Source organism: Diorhabda carinulata, chromosome 2 (assembly GCF_026250575.1).
Source record: "Diorhabda carinulata isolate Delta chromosome 2, icDioCari1.1, whole genome shotgun sequence".
In the NCBI taxonomy this organism is placed as follows: Eukaryota; Metazoa; Arthropoda; class Insecta; order Coleoptera; family Chrysomelidae; genus Diorhabda; species Diorhabda carinulata.
In genome coordinates, this window is record NC_079461.1 from 1856333 (window position 1) to 1873946 (window position 17614).

General features: G+C 32.9%; 1 protein-coding gene across 6 annotated transcripts in view; it reads left to right on the forward strand.

Annotated features, from left to right (window-relative positions):
* LOC130903908 (uncharacterized) overlaps window positions 1–14978 on the forward strand; it is an 89009-nt gene extending 74031 nt beyond the window's left edge. Inside the window, exons 2-7 of one of the 6 annotated variants that reach the window (XM_057816290.1) lie at window positions 3467–3647; window positions 6503–6645; window positions 7662–7752; window positions 8389–8444; window positions 12403–12419; window positions 13668–14978. In XM_057816290.1, the coding sequence (XP_057672273.1) occupies window positions 3467–3647; window positions 6503–6645; window positions 7662–7752; window positions 8389–8444; window positions 12403–12419; window positions 13668–13679 (500 nt within the window). In that variant the 3' untranslated portion in view covers window positions 13680–14978. Of the gene's footprint in view, window positions 1–3466; window positions 3648–6502; window positions 6646–7661; window positions 7753–8388; window positions 9878–12402; window positions 12445–13667 lie in introns of those variants that run through there. The other 5 variants (XM_057816289.1, XM_057816291.1, XM_057816285.1 and 2 more) reach the window with 5 other exon arrangements.
* The last annotated feature ends 2636 nt before the right edge of the window (window positions 14979–17614 follow it).

Consider the following 17614-nt stretch of genomic DNA (forward strand, 5'->3'; position numbering starts at 1 on the left):
ATATTAATTAATCTAATGATGGAAATTTGTGCAAAAATCTCTCTATTGCCTCTTCATAATCTTTGGTTTTCACCTGGACAACTTTTAGAATCATTGATTCAACGATAATTGATTGTGTACACTCCTGTAGAGCCTTCCGTAGACTTCTAGAGGTTCACCAGGTCCCCTTCGAAGATTAACTGATCTAATCCTGGAAATTTGTGCAAAAACCTCTCGATTTCCTCTTCAGAATCTTTGGTTTTCACCTGGACAACTTTTAGAATCAATGATTCAACCATAATTGATTGTGTACAGTCCTGTAGAGCCTTCCGTAGACTTCTAGAGGTTCACCAAGTCCCCTTCGAAGATTAACTGATCTAATGATGGAAATTTGTGCAAAAACCTCTCGATTTCCTCTTCAGAATCTTTGGTTTTCACCTGGACAACTTTTAGAATCAATGATTCAACCATAATTGATTGTGTACAGTCCTGTGAAGCCTTCCTTAGACTTCTAGAGGTTCACCAGGACCCCTTCGAAGATTAATTGATCTAATGATGGAAATTTGTGCAAAAATCTCTCGATTGCCTCTTCAGAATCTTTGGGTTTCACTTGGACAACTTTTAGGATCATTGATTCAACGATAATTGATTGTGTACACTCCTGTAGAGCCTTCCGTAGACTTCTAGAGGTTCACCTGGATCCCTTCGAAGATTAACTGATCTTATGATGGAAATTTGTGCAAAAATCTCTCGATTTCCTCTTCAGGATCTTTGGTTTTCTCCTGGACAACTTTTAGAATCATTGATTCAACCATAATTGATTGTGTACAGTCCTGTAGAGCCTTCCGTAGACTTCTAGAGGTTCACCTGGATCCCTTCGAATATTAATTAATCTAATGATGGAAATTTGTGCAAAAATCTCTCGATTTCCTCTTCAGAATCTTTGGTTTTCTCCTGGACAACTTTTAGAATCAATGATTCAACCATAATTGATTGTGTACAGTCCTGTGAAGCCTTCCTTAGACTTCTAGAGGTTCACCAGGACCCCTTCGAAGATTAATTGATCTAATGATGGAAATTTGTGCAAAAATCTCTCGATTTCCTCTTCAGAATCTTTGGTTTTCTCCTGGACAACTTTTAGAATCAATGATTCAACCATAATTGATTGTGTACAGTCCTGTGAAGCCTTCCGTAGACTTCTAGAGGTTCACCTGGATCCCTTCGAAGATTAACTGATCTAATGATGGAAATTTGTGCAAAAATCTCTCGATTTCCTCTTCAGAATCTTTGGTTTTCTCATGGACAACTTTTAGATTCATTGATTCAACGATAATTGATTGTGTACAGTCCTGTAGAGCCTTCCGTAGACTTCTAGAGGTTCACCTGGATCCTTTCGAAGATTAACTGATCTAATGCTGGAAATTTGTACAAAAACCTCTCGATTTCCTCTTCAGAATCTTTGGTTTTCTCCTGGACAACTTTTAGGTTCATTGATTCAATCATAATTGATTGTGTACAGTCCTGTAGAGCCTTCCGTAGACTTCTAGAGGTTCACCTGGATCCCTTCGAATATTAATTAATCTAATGATGGAAATTTGTGCAAAAATCTCTCTATTGCCTCTTCATAATCTTTGGTTTTCACCTGGACAACTTTTAGAATCATTGATTCAACGATAATTGATTGTGTACACTCCTGTAGAGCCTTCCGTAGACTTCTAGAGGTTCACCAGGTCCCCTTCGAAGATTAACTGATCTAATCCTGGAAATTTGTGCTAAAACCTCTCGATTTCCTCTTCAGAATCTTTGGTTTTCACCTGGACAACTTTTAGAATCAATGATTCAACCATAATTGATTGTGTACAGTCCTGTAGAGCCTTCCGTAGACTTCTAGAGGTTCACCAAGTCCCCTTCGAAGATTAACTGATCTAATGATGGAAATTTGTGCAAAAACCTCTCGATTTCCTCTTCAGAATCTTTGGTTTTCACCTGGACAACTTTTAGAATCATTGATTCAACCATAATTGATTGTGTACAGTCCTGTGAAGCCTTCCTTAGACTTCTAGAGGTTCACCAGGACCCCTTCGAAGATTAATTGATCTAATGATGGAAATTTGTGCAAAAACCTCTCGATTACCTCTTCAGAATCTTTGGGTTTCACTTGGACAACTTTTAGGATCATTGATTCAATCATAATTGATTGTGTACAGTCCTGTAAAGCCTTCCGTAGACCTCTAGAGGTTCACCTGAATCCCTTCGAAGATTAACTGATCTTATGATGGAAATTTGTGCAAAAATCTCTCGATTTCCTCTTCAGAATCTTTGGTTTTCTCCTGGACAACTTTTAAAATCATTGATTCAACCATAATTGATTGTGTACAGTCCTGTGAAGCCTTCCTTAGACTTCTAGAGGTTCACCAGGACCCCTTCGAAGATTAATTGATCTAATGATGGAAATTTGTGCAAAAATCTCTCGATTGCCTCTTCATAATCTTTGGTTTACACCTGGACAACTTTTAAAATCATTGATTCAACGATAATTGATTGTGTACAGTCCTGTAGAGCCTTCCGTAGACTTCTAGAGGTTCACCTTGATCCCTTCGAAGATTAACTGATCTAATGATGGAAATTTGTGCAGATACCTCTTGAGGGGGTTCACCTGGACCACTGTCTCGTGCTTTTGGGGTTTCAACTGCATCACTTTAGGAACCACTAATGTAAATCGAAATATCATACATATATTTCGAGAAGAATTGTTTTTTTTTAACAATAACAGAATGAAAAACAAATCTGCAACAAGTTTTTACACATCAATTGGGTCAATAGTATCTATTTTCGCGAAAAATTAGATCGCGCCAACTTGCATTCGTCCGTCAAAAAATAAATAAATCATCAAGATAAATTTTTTTTTTTTAGTTTCGACCGGTAATTGTTATTTACCAAGGAATAATCATTCGGTGGATGCGCTATTGTAAAACACAGTTTAATAATTTCGCATCGATACTATTATCAATTTAAAATTTGTTAGACTGTGATTATAGTAAAGTGCTATTGCCAAAATTTTTGAGTCACCTGAATCCTTGAGAGACGACTATTTTTAAAACGACTTATCCTATTTTTCAGTGGCTATTATGTATTTACCTGCAAAATAACCTCGATAAAATGTGTTAATGATTTTTTTTGTGTGTTTTCGGAAGGTCCCAACAGGAAGAAAATACTTAAATTTCGAACTGTAAATCATAAAATATCTATGAAACGCCATCTGTTGAATATTAGCTTAATTATACCGAAATTTTTGAAAAAACGCGCCAAAAATTTAGTGTCCTGGAACGGATGTTACACTGATTGACAGTTGACTGACCGATACCTGGAAATTCCGAGTAAATTTCTCGATGGTTCAAATAGGATACAATTGAATCAATCCTCCCCGATATACCCGATTTCTGGTATCCATAAGGGTTTATTTATTTTTGTTTTTTGTTTGTTTCAGTACCAACGAAGCCGCAAATAGTCGAATTGAAAGAATTCTCGCCGAAATCGCAGAAAAAAATTGAAAAAAAATATCGAATATTGACGTGTACGGTAAAGGGTTTTCCCTTACCTAGGATCACGTGGAGGCGGAATAATGTAATCCTGCATCATAATAAATCGTATAACGTACTCTATAAAAGGTGAGAATAATCAAATTTTAAATATTTCAAATTTTTTTGCTGATTTTGTAAAACGTTTTAATTCTAATAATCGTAATTTCATATTTACAAAACGTATTAACAATTTTTTGATTTTTTCGATGAAAAAATTTCAATTTGGAAGTTTAGTTTGTTAATAACTCTGTCATCTACTTTCATCTTTTGAACTAGATGAGTCATTCAATAAAAGGTGGCGCTGTAAAGTAGAAAATTTTAGTTTTCTCAAAGTATTATATCGACGGGTAGATTTTTACTCTAAACAACTTTGTATATCGCGCAAATCAAATTCATGACGTGAAAATTCGCGGAAAAAGACCTGGTTTATACAAACTATAGCTGCGGACTTTGTCTAGACGAAATTTAACGTGTAGTTCGCTGTTTTTTTCCCAATTCCCACCCCGACAGACAGTCTACTACGTTAATTCTACAGAGTTCTGGTCGACCATCGTTTCCGGACGAAATTGCGACTATATAAGAAGCAATGCTGAAAAATCTAACGGATAACAACAAACGTAACAAAGGTTACGTGGTCCTCTTGCAAAAACGCGGTTCTAGAGAGAGCCCCGCAGGAAGAAATCACAGGGTGTCAGGTCACAAGACTGTGCGGGCCACTCAACGAATCACAATGGGGCGAAGCTCCACCTGCATGAAATGAAGAATGTTCGCGATTGTTGGTTCGTTGTCCAGATACCTTTGACTCGTCACGTGACCTGGACACCTGGACAAACACATCCTAGACAGGTTTAATTCTTCTTCAATGAAGACGATTCTGATCCATTTGCCAATTGGACGTTTCCCGATAAATTTGACTCGTCACGTGACTGTTGGACAAATTTGGACCTTGTATCGTATTGAATGAACTCTAATAGTAGTAAAAATTTTCTGAAAACATCATTTTTTTGAATAAAATACAAAATAATTATCATTTCAAATATGTTAACATTTACTAATATAATTGTTTGTTTTTTTTGTGCACGCCAGTGATGAAGAGTGGTAAGTTTTGATTTTTTTCAACATCAACAAAGCTAACCAGTGCACTTGAACGTTATTAATCGATTGTTAACGCAAGCATGCAGGTGAATTAATCAAAAAAATATAAGAAACACTCGTTTTGATTCGTTAAATTCTATTTCAAAGTTGTTAATATTCAAGACTATGATATTAGAAACGTTGATGATGTTGTTGGAAAATCCTAAACTATGTTTCTATTCTGATTGACATGGTCGTCGTTGTCGTCCACGAGCTTCTGAAATAAAAGAAAATGTGATAGTCACTGGAAGGTTCTCAAGAACATGCTCTGATCAAACTTTGGGTTCGTTTATCCGCTTGTGGAAACGTTTTCTCTTCAAAACAGACGTTTTCTTTGACCATAACGTTCCCTTCTGATGAAAATCTCTCTTGTAATTTAAAATTTGAGGTTAGGAAACAGGAAAACACTGGCTGGAAGCCAAATCTGGGTGGTCAAGCTACGGCTGAATCCCTTTTCTTTTCTGGTACTTTTTGAAGATAATTTTTGAACACAACATCATGTCTATTACTTTTACAGCTGATGAAACCATCTTTGATTCTTTTTGGGATCAAGCTGGACTTTTGCAACTCACTGTCTTGACTGTTTTTTGTTTTAACCACGTCAATAACGCCTGGAAATCGTTCTTCATCTAATTTTTGGCGAATTAGTTCTTTTCATGTGTCGTAAGCCTTTTCTAGATCTCTAACTTTGATCTTATGATAGTCCAGTACCAATCGGTGCATATTTCCGATGATATACACTGCCGATAAAAATTTTTGCCCACGCGGATGTCTAAACGAAATCTTACAAACCAAAAATAACATTTCTTTACTTTATACGACTGCGACATGTTACAACTTGTAAATACGGCTGATTTGTTAATAATTTTTCAACTGTGATTTATTTTTTTGTTCAAATCACGCCGGGAAAACGTTCATTTGAATGCTTTTTTGGTCTAAAATGAAAAAACACGGAACCCGACGTGCTTGTATAATTCTTTAGCCAGTATTTTTGGCAAATTAGTTCTTTTCATGTGTCGTAAGCCTTTTCTAGATCTCTAACTTTGATCTAATGATATTCCTATACCAATTGGTGTATATATCCGATGATATACAGTACCGGTCAAAATTTTTGCCCACGCGAACGTCTAAACGAAATCTTACAAACCAAAAATAACATTTCTTTACTTTATACGACTGCGACATGTTTCAACTTGTAAATATGGCTGATTTGTTTATTATTTTTCAACTGTGAATTATTTCTTTGGTGTTTATGATTGTAGTTTAGTCCCATTGCCGTCGAATTATAAATAACTCGACGTACCGTGATTCAAGGCGGTCTCGAAAACCCCCAATCGCCTCGAAGATTCCCAAGAGTACTTGGAAAAATTTGGTCGTTAACTCGATTGAATATAGGGTGGGCAAAAACTTGTTGGAAAGCTTTGAATGCTAATGAATATATTGTACGAGGCATGTGGATAATGTTCGAGCTTATTGGAATGAAAACTAAATTATTTAAAAGCTTAATCTATGAAGAATCCACGTTATCTGTTAGAAAAAAAAAACAGTACCGAGATCTTAATTGTATTGTTTATGAAGATATATCTAGAAAAGTGTCTTATAACAAAATTAAATCGAATTAACTCAAAAAATGGCTACAATATTGTTTGCCCACAAACGCCATATTGAATCACGCGGTTAATAAAGCCTAATTTGATTGCTGTACAAAAAGTTTTCGGTACTGTTTGATATTGTATATATTATAAAATGTTTCTCGGCGTTTTAAATAAAAAAAAACATTTGAATTATTTATATTTTATTAATTTTAGGAGGAAGAGTAAACTGGTGATCAAGAAACATGAGGCAGATTCTCTGGGCGAATACGAGTGTATAGCTGAAAGTCTTAACGGACTTATGGCGTCCAAAAACATCACTGTTAAGCCGCCTCCACCTAGTGAGAATATTTTTAGCGGTACACCTTTTCTTTTCTGTCATCTTTTCGTCATTTACAATCAACCGATCACGTGTCAACAAACTTTACGTACACTAAGTTGGCATTTCTGAAACCATAATGAACACACTGTTTACACTACAATTACACTGTTTAACGCGCGTTTCCTTTAGTCTCTGAAGACGAAAACTTGGTTATCGAAAAGCGCCTCAGACAGTGTAATTGTGTTGGTGTATTCATTATACATCGTTGCCAGTTTTCAATACATAATCGGAGAAGATAGGAATTGTTTTATACAATTATTACCTTTGATTATCGTGTAGTTTAATAATAGGTTGATTGTAATTTATGTTTTCCTTGTTCTTTTTTGAGAAAAGATCGAAATCTATTATTAAAATCAGTTTTTTTTTTACAAAAAATCCAACCAATTGCGCTGGCATCTGCGCAGAAGTTTCCAGTACTATAAAAAATGTTTTATTGTGACGAGAATACAAGATTTCGTCTCCCGAAACCAACGTTGCCAACTCTCTACACATTTTATCACGAATATAATTTGATATCGACAATTTTCTTCACAAAATATGCATAAATAATTTGTTAATTTTGATCTTTTCTAAGTATACTTGTTTTAACATCAAGTTATAATAATATTTTGGCAAAAAATTGGATAGAACCATTAAAAAAGACAAAAATAACATTCAAAATTACACTGTCTGGTCCTTCGAGCCGGATACGAACCATCGATCTACATAAAGCTCGAAACAACGACAATGTATTTGTGAAATACGTGGTTTCATTTGTATATTTCTTCATACTAACCCTTATTTTATTACTATCCGTAAACATATTCGTAGAATACTAGTTTCTTAAAGTTGATATGCAATTTCTTTCAAGGTCATCTAGTTATTCAATCTACTTAACTATTTTAATCTCATAATATGCTTTTTAAAATGACTTTTTGCTCTAAATAATATTAGAATTGTTGATAACAACAATTTATATTTCCGTAATTAGTAATATTTGTTTTTAATTTTCAGCTAAAAGTTGTCCAAAACCATACGATACTGACTTATGTCAAAATGGGGGTAAATGCTTTTATGAAGAGTCTATCGGCGATTATGGATGTGTGTAAGTATCATTTCAAATATTTTTTTTTATAAATTATCAGTTTTTCGAACGTACTATTCAAAAAATATCAAATTTATTCGCAAAAGTTTTCAAAAAAACAAATTAAAACATATTTTAATTCGTGGCGACATCTATGTATCAGAGGTTACGTTAACTTAAATCTATTTATACTCGGTCACAAAATCTACTAACAATTGTGGGTAGATACGAGGGTTGTTACCGAAGTTTTGAGATGCAGCGTCCACTAGGAAGCGATCGCTCGTTGTTTTAGCGCTGCAGACAGCGTGCGTCGTGAGTTGGCGCATGCTCAGAACGCGTTTCCGTGTCACATGGTCATACTTACGTGAAATATTTATTATTCTTCGACGAATGTGCTAGTTGGATCGTATGACAAGACATTTTGAGTACGTTCGCCATTAAAAATGTCACTCGGCTTCTATATTTTTATAAATTAAAAGATTGTTTTATATTTTTTCTACGTCCATGTTTAGAAACGTCAAAAATCGCACTGTCAAAATGTAAAACTTGGTTTAATTAAATTACAATTAAATTTTTTTTAAGTGAGACTCTTGTTACGTAATATACTATTACTAAAGAAACATAACCTCGAAATTTAACGATAGTTATTTGTTTCAGTTGTCCGGATAATTTTAGTGGGAAGAATTGTCAACTGAAACTGCCCAGTAACACGAGTATGTATCCCCAACCCGATTTATACGCTTGTAAATTAGGTCTAGCGACAAAATATAATTGTTAGACGAAAGAAAAAAATTATTTTCAAAACAAAAATGAAACGAGTAGTGATGGACTTTTTTCGAAAAGACGATTGAGAAAGAAATTGTAAATTTTTTTTTGGAAAAGCCGTTTCGAATCGGAATCTTCTTCATTCAAATTTTGAATTTCGCATTGATAACAACATCACTCAATAAGTCGTTTGACTAAAACACTTTTTTTGCCAAAAATCATTCCAACGCTTCTCTAACTCTCTATGACGTGCTTTTAGAAGGATTTGTCTTAGCAACAAGCTTTTTTGAGATCAACGAATATCCACTAGCACCAAATCTGGACTATACTGTGGATAAGGAAGCAATTCGAAGTGTAATTCGTCCAATTAAACCATCGACTTGTGAATCGGTGCATGTCTTGGTCCGGTTCACCGACAGCAGTCCATTCAGATGATGATCATTTTGATCATGAATCATCAACACGTTGTTGGTTTTGATCGACGTGAGTAAACGCGGTATCCATTTTGAAAAAAGCTTTCTCACGCTCAAATGTTTTGAAAATAACAAAAGTAGCTTCACTTAAATGGCTGTCACTTTTTTCTAACCAATCGAAATGTCACGAAACTTCACACATAGTGTTTTGAAAGTTGGTACTTCACAAACGTCAAAAGGATTTGTCAACGGCGGCGCCATCTGTATGGCAGTCAGACGATTTACTGAGTGACGTTCTTCTTCTCAATTTTTTTCATTAAATCTTGCGAAATTGCAAATTTAAATGGAAAATATTCAGATTCGTAAACAGGAGGTGTTAGATTTGTTTCTACTTGAAGAAACATTGTAAAAAACTTGTTACCGATGTACATATACCAATTGTGTATATTTGTAAACTATCCTATATCTATAAGACTGTCTTAAACAAATTGAAGATAATTTTGGTTCAGATCCAATACAGTTATTTATACAGGAAGTCCCGCAAACAAGTATAAGTACACCATCGAATCGGTAAGTTTTTTTTTTCTATTAATTATAACTTACTAAGATACTTTTTTTCGGGACATTCTGTATAAGGTACGCTTTTTACCAGTTTTTATAAATTCTACCATCTCAAAGTTTTTTTTTTCGAAAAGTTTCCGTTTGATTCAAAAAATTTCGATCGAATTTTTAAGGTTAAAGAGTCGATTATTTTATACGGGGGATGGTACAAAAGTAAATTGGTAAAAAGCGTAATACACCAACATCAGGAAATGATATTTTACATTTTTTTTGTATAAATTTCTGTAGATATATTTATTTATTACATCTTTCACTCACAACAAAGATAATGAGAGAATCTTATAACAAAACCTAAGATAGTTGTAAAATTAATAATAAAAAATATTAAAAAAAAATAATTGACGAAAGAGTTGTGTTATTTCGGGTGAAACCTTCAAAAGGGGGAAGATTTATTTTAGGTAATTTGATATACAGGGCGAATCGAGCACAACTGACAGGTTAAAAGCAAACGCTAGATGCTGCTCTTGATATGACCTCTTTGGGAGAAAAAACTTCCTGTTAACAATAGATCGGAATGAAAAAATAAAAAAATCTCTGCTTCTAAATACAACCGTGAGCAAAAAAATCGATTCAAATCGCACGATCGCGGTCAAAGTCTTTAGCAAAAAAATCTTGTTCGATCCTACCCCATTCTTCATTGAGCGGTGTTTCAAGGTCAGATTTCGCGGCTGGTTGAGCGGTTTTCAAGGTCGGATTTCGCGGCTGGTTTAGTGACTTTTCAAGGTCAGCTTTCGCGGCGATTAAGGTTGGATTTCGCGGCTGGTTTAGCGACGTTTCAAGGTCAGCTTTCGCGGCGATTCAAGGTTGAATTTCGCGATTGGTTTAGCGGTGTTTCAAGGTTGGATTTCGCGGTGTTTTAAGGTCGGATTTCGCGGCTGGTTTAATAATGTTTCGAGGTCGGATTTCGCGGTTCGTTGAGCGGTGAATCAAATTCGGATTTCGCGGCTGGTTGAGCGGTTTTCAAGGTCAGTTTTCGCGTTTCGTTGAGCGGTGATTCAAGGTCGGATTTCGCGACTGAAAGAGCGGCGTTTCAAGGTCGGATTTCGCGGCTGTTTTAGCGGTGTTTCAAGGTCGGATTTCGCGGTTTTTAAGGTCGGATTTCGCAGCTGGTTTAATGATGTTTCGAGGTCGGGTTTCGCGGTTCGTTGAGCGGTGATTCAAATTCGGATTTCGCGGCTGGTTGAGCGGTGTTTCAAGATCGGATTTCGCGGCTGATGCATGATTTCAAGCCTAAACTTTCCTTTCATCCCCTATATACCCGACAAGATTTCAATCCGAGCTACTCGCTTGCCAATCCATAGCGGCAATTTCGACATATTGTAAATAATGCCGTACCGAACTTGCAGTACGTGGACGGGCATTGTCCTGCATCAGGATGAAGTTTTTATCGATGTTCGCCCCTAATTGCCTCGCTCCATTATTTGTTTCAATCAAAATCGACCAGTTTTTGTTTCTATCGAAATTCCTACTCAACGCTTCGCTAATATTTTGGGTTGGGGTTAATTTGGGGTCAGTAGATGGACTCAAGGTTGGCAGTCACTTCTCGCGGTTCTCTGAACTCTTGTTGGGACTTAAATACCAAATTATCAGCGATGTGGTGCAACGGGTCTGTCATATCTCTCGTAGAGAAGACTGAAAAGGACGAAGCCTTCTACTGAGTAAGATCCTTAGTTTCCGAACATTATTCCAGGTTTTTTACCAGGTAACATCGAGCAACTTTCATCACTTGTCGTGTCCATTTTCTGGTAGAATTTTTGTTTATTGTTTGATGGATAATTGATAGAGGTGGATCAGGTAGATAACTTTTTATAAGGGTCAGTTACCTCTAATTAGAATTATCGTAAACAAGCTTTAAAATGGTGGTTGCCGATCGTAACCTATTTGTTGGACCGTGAAAGCAAAAAAAAATACAATATTTCATATTATTTTGAAGCTAATGGCTAAAACTTCAAGTTTACACTAAGAAAAATACAATTTTGTGTTCGGTTTTTTTGCCAGTGATTTGCGATTTCAGGGATGTCGTTTAAGTCGATGTTTTTGCTCGCCAGTGTATATATTGTTCAATAAATGTCGTACAGATAGTTACCAGGTGACTTGAAAAAGTAATTTAAACAAATTATTGACGTTTTATCGTTGCTAATACGGCACAAACTTTGGGATCCACTTCTTTTTGTTTTATGGATAAAATTAAAAAGAAAAAATGTCTATATTTAGGGATGATCAAGGTATGAAAGATTTGTAAATGAAATATAGAAAATTTTTTACCTCTTTATCAATAATTTAATAAATTTGAGTTAAATTACCTTTTCATTCACCGGAAATAAATCAAAACGAACATTTGGTTGGATTATTACTGTTCTACAGGGTGTCCCATAAATAAATTGATAAATTATTTTTTAAAATACGGTAGATTCGTACTTCGGGGTGGTTTTTTAGCGTTTGCTTTTAAATTAAACGAATTACAGCTACAATGGAAAATATGGAAAAAAATGCTGTAAATACTCGATAGGTATGTAATTTGAGGTTTTTTTTTATATTCCTAATATTAACAAATTTTTTTCCATTTTGTCTAACTTACTAATTTTTCTAATAGACACCTACTTCTAGATTTGTTGTGAGTTTCAGATGTATTTGCTATTTATTCCGCATGCTTAGATACTATTAGTGGAGATACTAGTGTATAAATATGGACAATAAGGTGGATAAAACAACGAAAAATGCCATAAAACATTATTAGCAATTGAAACGTATCAAATTAGATATGTTTGTTTAAATACCGTACTAATATTCTTTACTAATAGAAGACGTAGTAGTTGATCAGTATTTTTTTTTTGCTTTCGGCTTTGAAATGACCAATTCTTCCCTGTTTCAGATACACAGTATACAACGGTGAGTTTTCATTGTTAATTTTTCGGTAAGAATCCAGAAAAAAATCCCTTTATTATCCTTTACGAGGGTTGCTACTCAATAAATAAAAACAACCATCAACCGCTTCTTCGGGTGTAAAAAAACGTTAACCAGAACGAATCATTGGGTGCCAAACGGCGGATGAACCATCAATTCGATGTTTTGACCGTTCAAAATTGCTTGTACTGATGTGTGCGAGCTTGTTTTGTCGTTTTTGGCAAACGAATGCTGGTCTAATCACCCAGAATTCACCGTACTACTTCGCTCTAATCGAACTGTGAAGACATGTCCAGTTATTCCGAAAAAACAAACGACCATTTGCTTCGAAAAGCTTAGTGCGCGAACCACAGCCAAATTTTCGTTCATATTGAATGTATACGATTGGAACTAATGCCCAAAAATGCTTTAATCTCACGGTATATCAGTTTACGCACAGCATCGATGTTTTTTTGACACATTCACACTCTTGTCATATCTCAAAACTTAAGTACCAACCCTCGTATAATATTTCATTTTATATACCAAACAAAATATAAAAATATCTCACTGGTTGTTAGTTACATTACCAAAAACTTCCACCAAAATTCAATTATCGCATATCTAGAAGTACTGATCTGAACTTTAAAACTACGGAGTGTGCTAGAAAAGTAACGAAACTAATTTTAATACCATTAATATAAACAAATCTATTCAATACTACCCTGTAGACACGTTAGATCGTCCGCATTGTTGCTAATCAGATTACTTTTCTAACACCCCTCGTATGTAAATAATAAACTAACGTTAATTTTTTTTAATATATGCCACTTGAAACAATGTTGTATAGTAGTGAAAAAAAAATAATTTGATATATTTAAAATTATAACTAAAATTCGTCCCACATTTTCAACTTCCTACTGTATATATTATTAAATTCAAATATTTAAACGAATCTAACAACATTTATAAATGGAGAAATATTTTAGTACGCCCCTGTTTATTATATCTTAGCTTCTCATCAAGTTCCATTGAGAAAAAAACCTTCGATGCAAAATGTACTGTGAAAATATCAAATTCATCAACTTTTACTGTACAATATCGACGTAACACCCTGTATTTCGAGGTAATAGCTTTTGTCTGCTTCTCGGGAAATGTTCTATATTTCAATTACGTCACTCAATGGACCGGTATAAATTTTAATGACATCTGACATATGGATATTTGAATATATTTAATTTTTGTTTTTTGTAGGATTTCAATTGATGGAACCTCCGAGGAAAAATGTGGAAAAGAAGAAACGAAGGTGGAAACAACGACCTTGAATACGAACCAGGAGGTTACAGAGTATACCTCTGACAAAATGAAAACAAATACCAAAGATGTTTTGCATTAGTACCGGAAAATTAGTCAACGGAACATTTCTTTGTAAGTTCGTGTAATATTTGAAAATAAAAAAGAAGAAGAGTTAGTTTTTATTGACTTTTCTCGTAATGATGATGTAAATACTCAAAAAAATGATATATTTATATTTATTGTCAGTATTTAGGCACAACATATAAGTGTAATTGGTGTAGAAAATTTAGTACAGTCAATAAATGGTATAAATTTATAGCCCAGTTATATAGCACATTCAAAATAAGAATGAGAGTTGAGTTAACAAAAATTTCAACACTTTTTTGGGAAATGAATAATTCAAAAACCATAAATTCCCCGATTTGTCTAGAAAACTGTACTTAAAGAATGTTTTTGAAGATTTTCGTATGTTTTTGTCAAAAAGTACATACAAAAACGAACATTTTAAAGAAAAATCAATTCAATACCATAATTTGAACATTTTTTACAAATTATCGAACAATTACGTCCTATTAAGTAATATTAACTTGATCCGACCTAAAAAATTTATTAAAATTCATATAAATCGTTTAAATTATGATATTAAATGGACTTTCTTTACAAATTATTCATTTTTGTGTGTACTTTCTGAAAAAAAAGTTTTCAAAGACAAATGGGAAAATTTATGGTTTTATTATTTTTTAACTGAACAAGAAAATGTGAAGATTTTGGTTTTCAAACTCATTTTTATCTTAAGTACGGAAAAAAAAGGAAAAAATACTAAAAATGTCAATTTTTCGTTGGAGTTAGAGTTTTTGGACATTCCGTAGATTACATATTGTAATGTAGATTACATATAAATTTCAAAACAAAACACTATTCTCTGAAGAAGATAACTAAATAGCAGAAACTTATATCGAACAATTCAAATACTCGAGACAATGATTGATCTTTAATCACTAATATTTTGAAAAGAAAAGAATTCAATTCAAATTCAAACAGATTTCACATAACCTATTTTTCTTCTAAATTAACTGTGGCTCTAGTTATATTTTTTAGATTGTACTATATACTCAATGCAATAGAAAAATATCAGACATTACGTCAAGAGTAAACTGCTATAATTACAATATAAATTCGACCTAACTGAAAAACTGTCATAAATAATTCACGTTATTGCACAATTTTAAACTCACTTTAAGGATCGGGCAAAGTAATAAATTTGAAAAATCTACATAGATTATTAATTTCATTCACACATAACAAACAATTTGTATTGTAAATGAAAATTACACATCCGAAAAAATAAATTTTACATACCATAATAATATGTTTTTTATAGTGACCAATACTCTTGTTGTTATTTAAAATCAATAAGACAATTTCCCCAAATTTCTTTTTATAATAAATATAAACAACTAACGACATATTGTTTTTCTTCTTTTTTATATATTAATTATGGATAAGAAGATGCCCAAAGATAATTAATTCTAAAATATGCTACTGGACTCCTTCTCTATATATTACACAGTTCTCTATCCAGGTTCGGATGATTTTGTCATTTTGATTTTTGCAATTTCACTTGCTTGTAAACTTGATTCAAAATCGGATCACGGGATATTTTCAAAAATTCTTTCATACGAAAAATTCTCTGTGTATATAGCAGTTTACTCTTTTCTTTATGGATTCTTGTATATAATTTTGCATCTTAGGATACTCGAGATATGTGATAGCGATAAATAGCCTCACTGTTTTAATTTTTATTTGGTTTGTTTTCTCGAATTCGACTTGTTACGGCTATTTGTCGTGTTATTGATAAGTTTTTTTATTGTGCTTATAAAATTTATATAAACCCACTAGCAATATTGTAATAATATAAAAAGTATTTCACCCTTCTTAACGCTTAACTGCAAAATCCCTAAGTAAAATTCCTTATTATTAAGAATGATGTAATGTAATTAATGTGAAACTATGATAACGTTATTTATTATAATTAATAACTATTTTTTGCTGCAAAATCTTGTAAGACATTGATATTTCGAGAAATAAAATATACAGAAAATTTTTCTTCTCACATCTTTATATTGTTATAAATTCAATTCTCCTCATTGTTATTAAAAGTTAGAATTAAAATAAAAATTTCATGTGAATGATATAAATAATAAATAGAACGTGTAGAACGCCATCTATTAATAACGAATCAAATGATAGATCATTTTTAAACTGGAAATGGCTAAGAGCACGACGATCCGACATCGGATCGGTTTTTATAATTAAAAATTATTTAATACACCGAACACAGCTATTTACTTTTGTTCATATTGTTATTTCAATATAACAGTTGTTAAATTATAATCAAGTACATCCTACTTCATCAAACATTGCCTATTTTTTTAGTAAAAGTAAGGTTAATCGAAGTATAGTAGGAAGGTTAGTCAAAAAATTTTTAAAACCTCAAACTAAATATTCAAATTTATATTTAATTCGCATGTATGAATTGTATACAATTACTAGAAATTTGAAATCTTTGTTTTATATCAATAATTCATTTTAGAATTGTCACAATTTTTTGTAGCAAAATGAATAACGCGGTATATTATTACAAACATAGTAGACACCAAAATGTTTCTTATAGATAAACTGAAATTTGATATTTCCTATAAGATTGATAGAAAACTGATTATTTAAAATCAATAAATGTATATTTTACTCATATACATATACAGGTATGTTCTAGTAGCAAAGATAAAGTCTACAGTTATAAAAATCTTGTGAAAATTGTGGCATTCAGCAAAAAATAACTCAAAGTAAATAGAAAATCAAATAGTTTCGGGTAAAATTTTATTGAAGCGGTTTTTCCCTGTTGGGTGCTTTTCTTCTGCATCCCGATGACAGTTTTTACCTTTGGATCATGGAGAACTAATTCAATCAAAATAATGGTATAGATTCATTAACAACAAACCTGCCGAATAATTAATAATAACATGAAAGTCTAAAAATCTTCATTACTGGTCTACCACGTCCCCCTCTAGGAGTACAAAACGGACAGAACCGGCATGACCCTGAATGTGTTATATTTTTTTTCATTATCTGCTTCATGTATGCAACCCAAATGATTCAAACTCTATTGCAATTGAAGAATCTCATCTCTATGTGAAAGTTTTAGATTTTGTTATCTTATTTTTACGAGTTTTCTGTCTTAAGGAAAACTAGATGTGATAAAACAAGATAAACAATAATTTTGCTATGTATAACCATAGATCTAATTTATAAAAAATACTAAGATGTAAATGTTGTTTAAACAGTATTTCAAAACATAGACGTACCCAGAAAGTAATTTATACACTATTCTCCTTACCAACTTTTTTTTTAATAAAACTTTTAATATAATAATGTTTCAAATATTTCTGTACGTCTATGTGTTGGTGGTTGAAAGTTAGGTCCCGAAATTTCATATAAAAACTTTTTTTATATAAGAATTTTTTATGAAATAAAATGTATTTACCAAACTGTTTGAGCTTGACTTTTATATCACTCAGTATATACTTATATATACTAATTTTTTAAGAAATTCTTATAACAAAACTCCAAAATGTATAGTGAGAATATTATTTAATTATAAAATGTATCCAGTGACAATAAAAGTTTAAAAAAATGAAAATGTTTCATTTAAAAAAATAGAACAATGAAAAGGGATGGATTTCTAATGATTACGTCACTATAAATCAAGTTAAATGCATCGAATTCATATTAAAGAGAGACAGTAGAATTATTGTACTATTGGAAGAAAGAGAAAGAGCATCTGTTTGATATTTCCAACACTGGAAACTTCGACGACATGGCAATCCAATCAAAGTAAAGTAGAG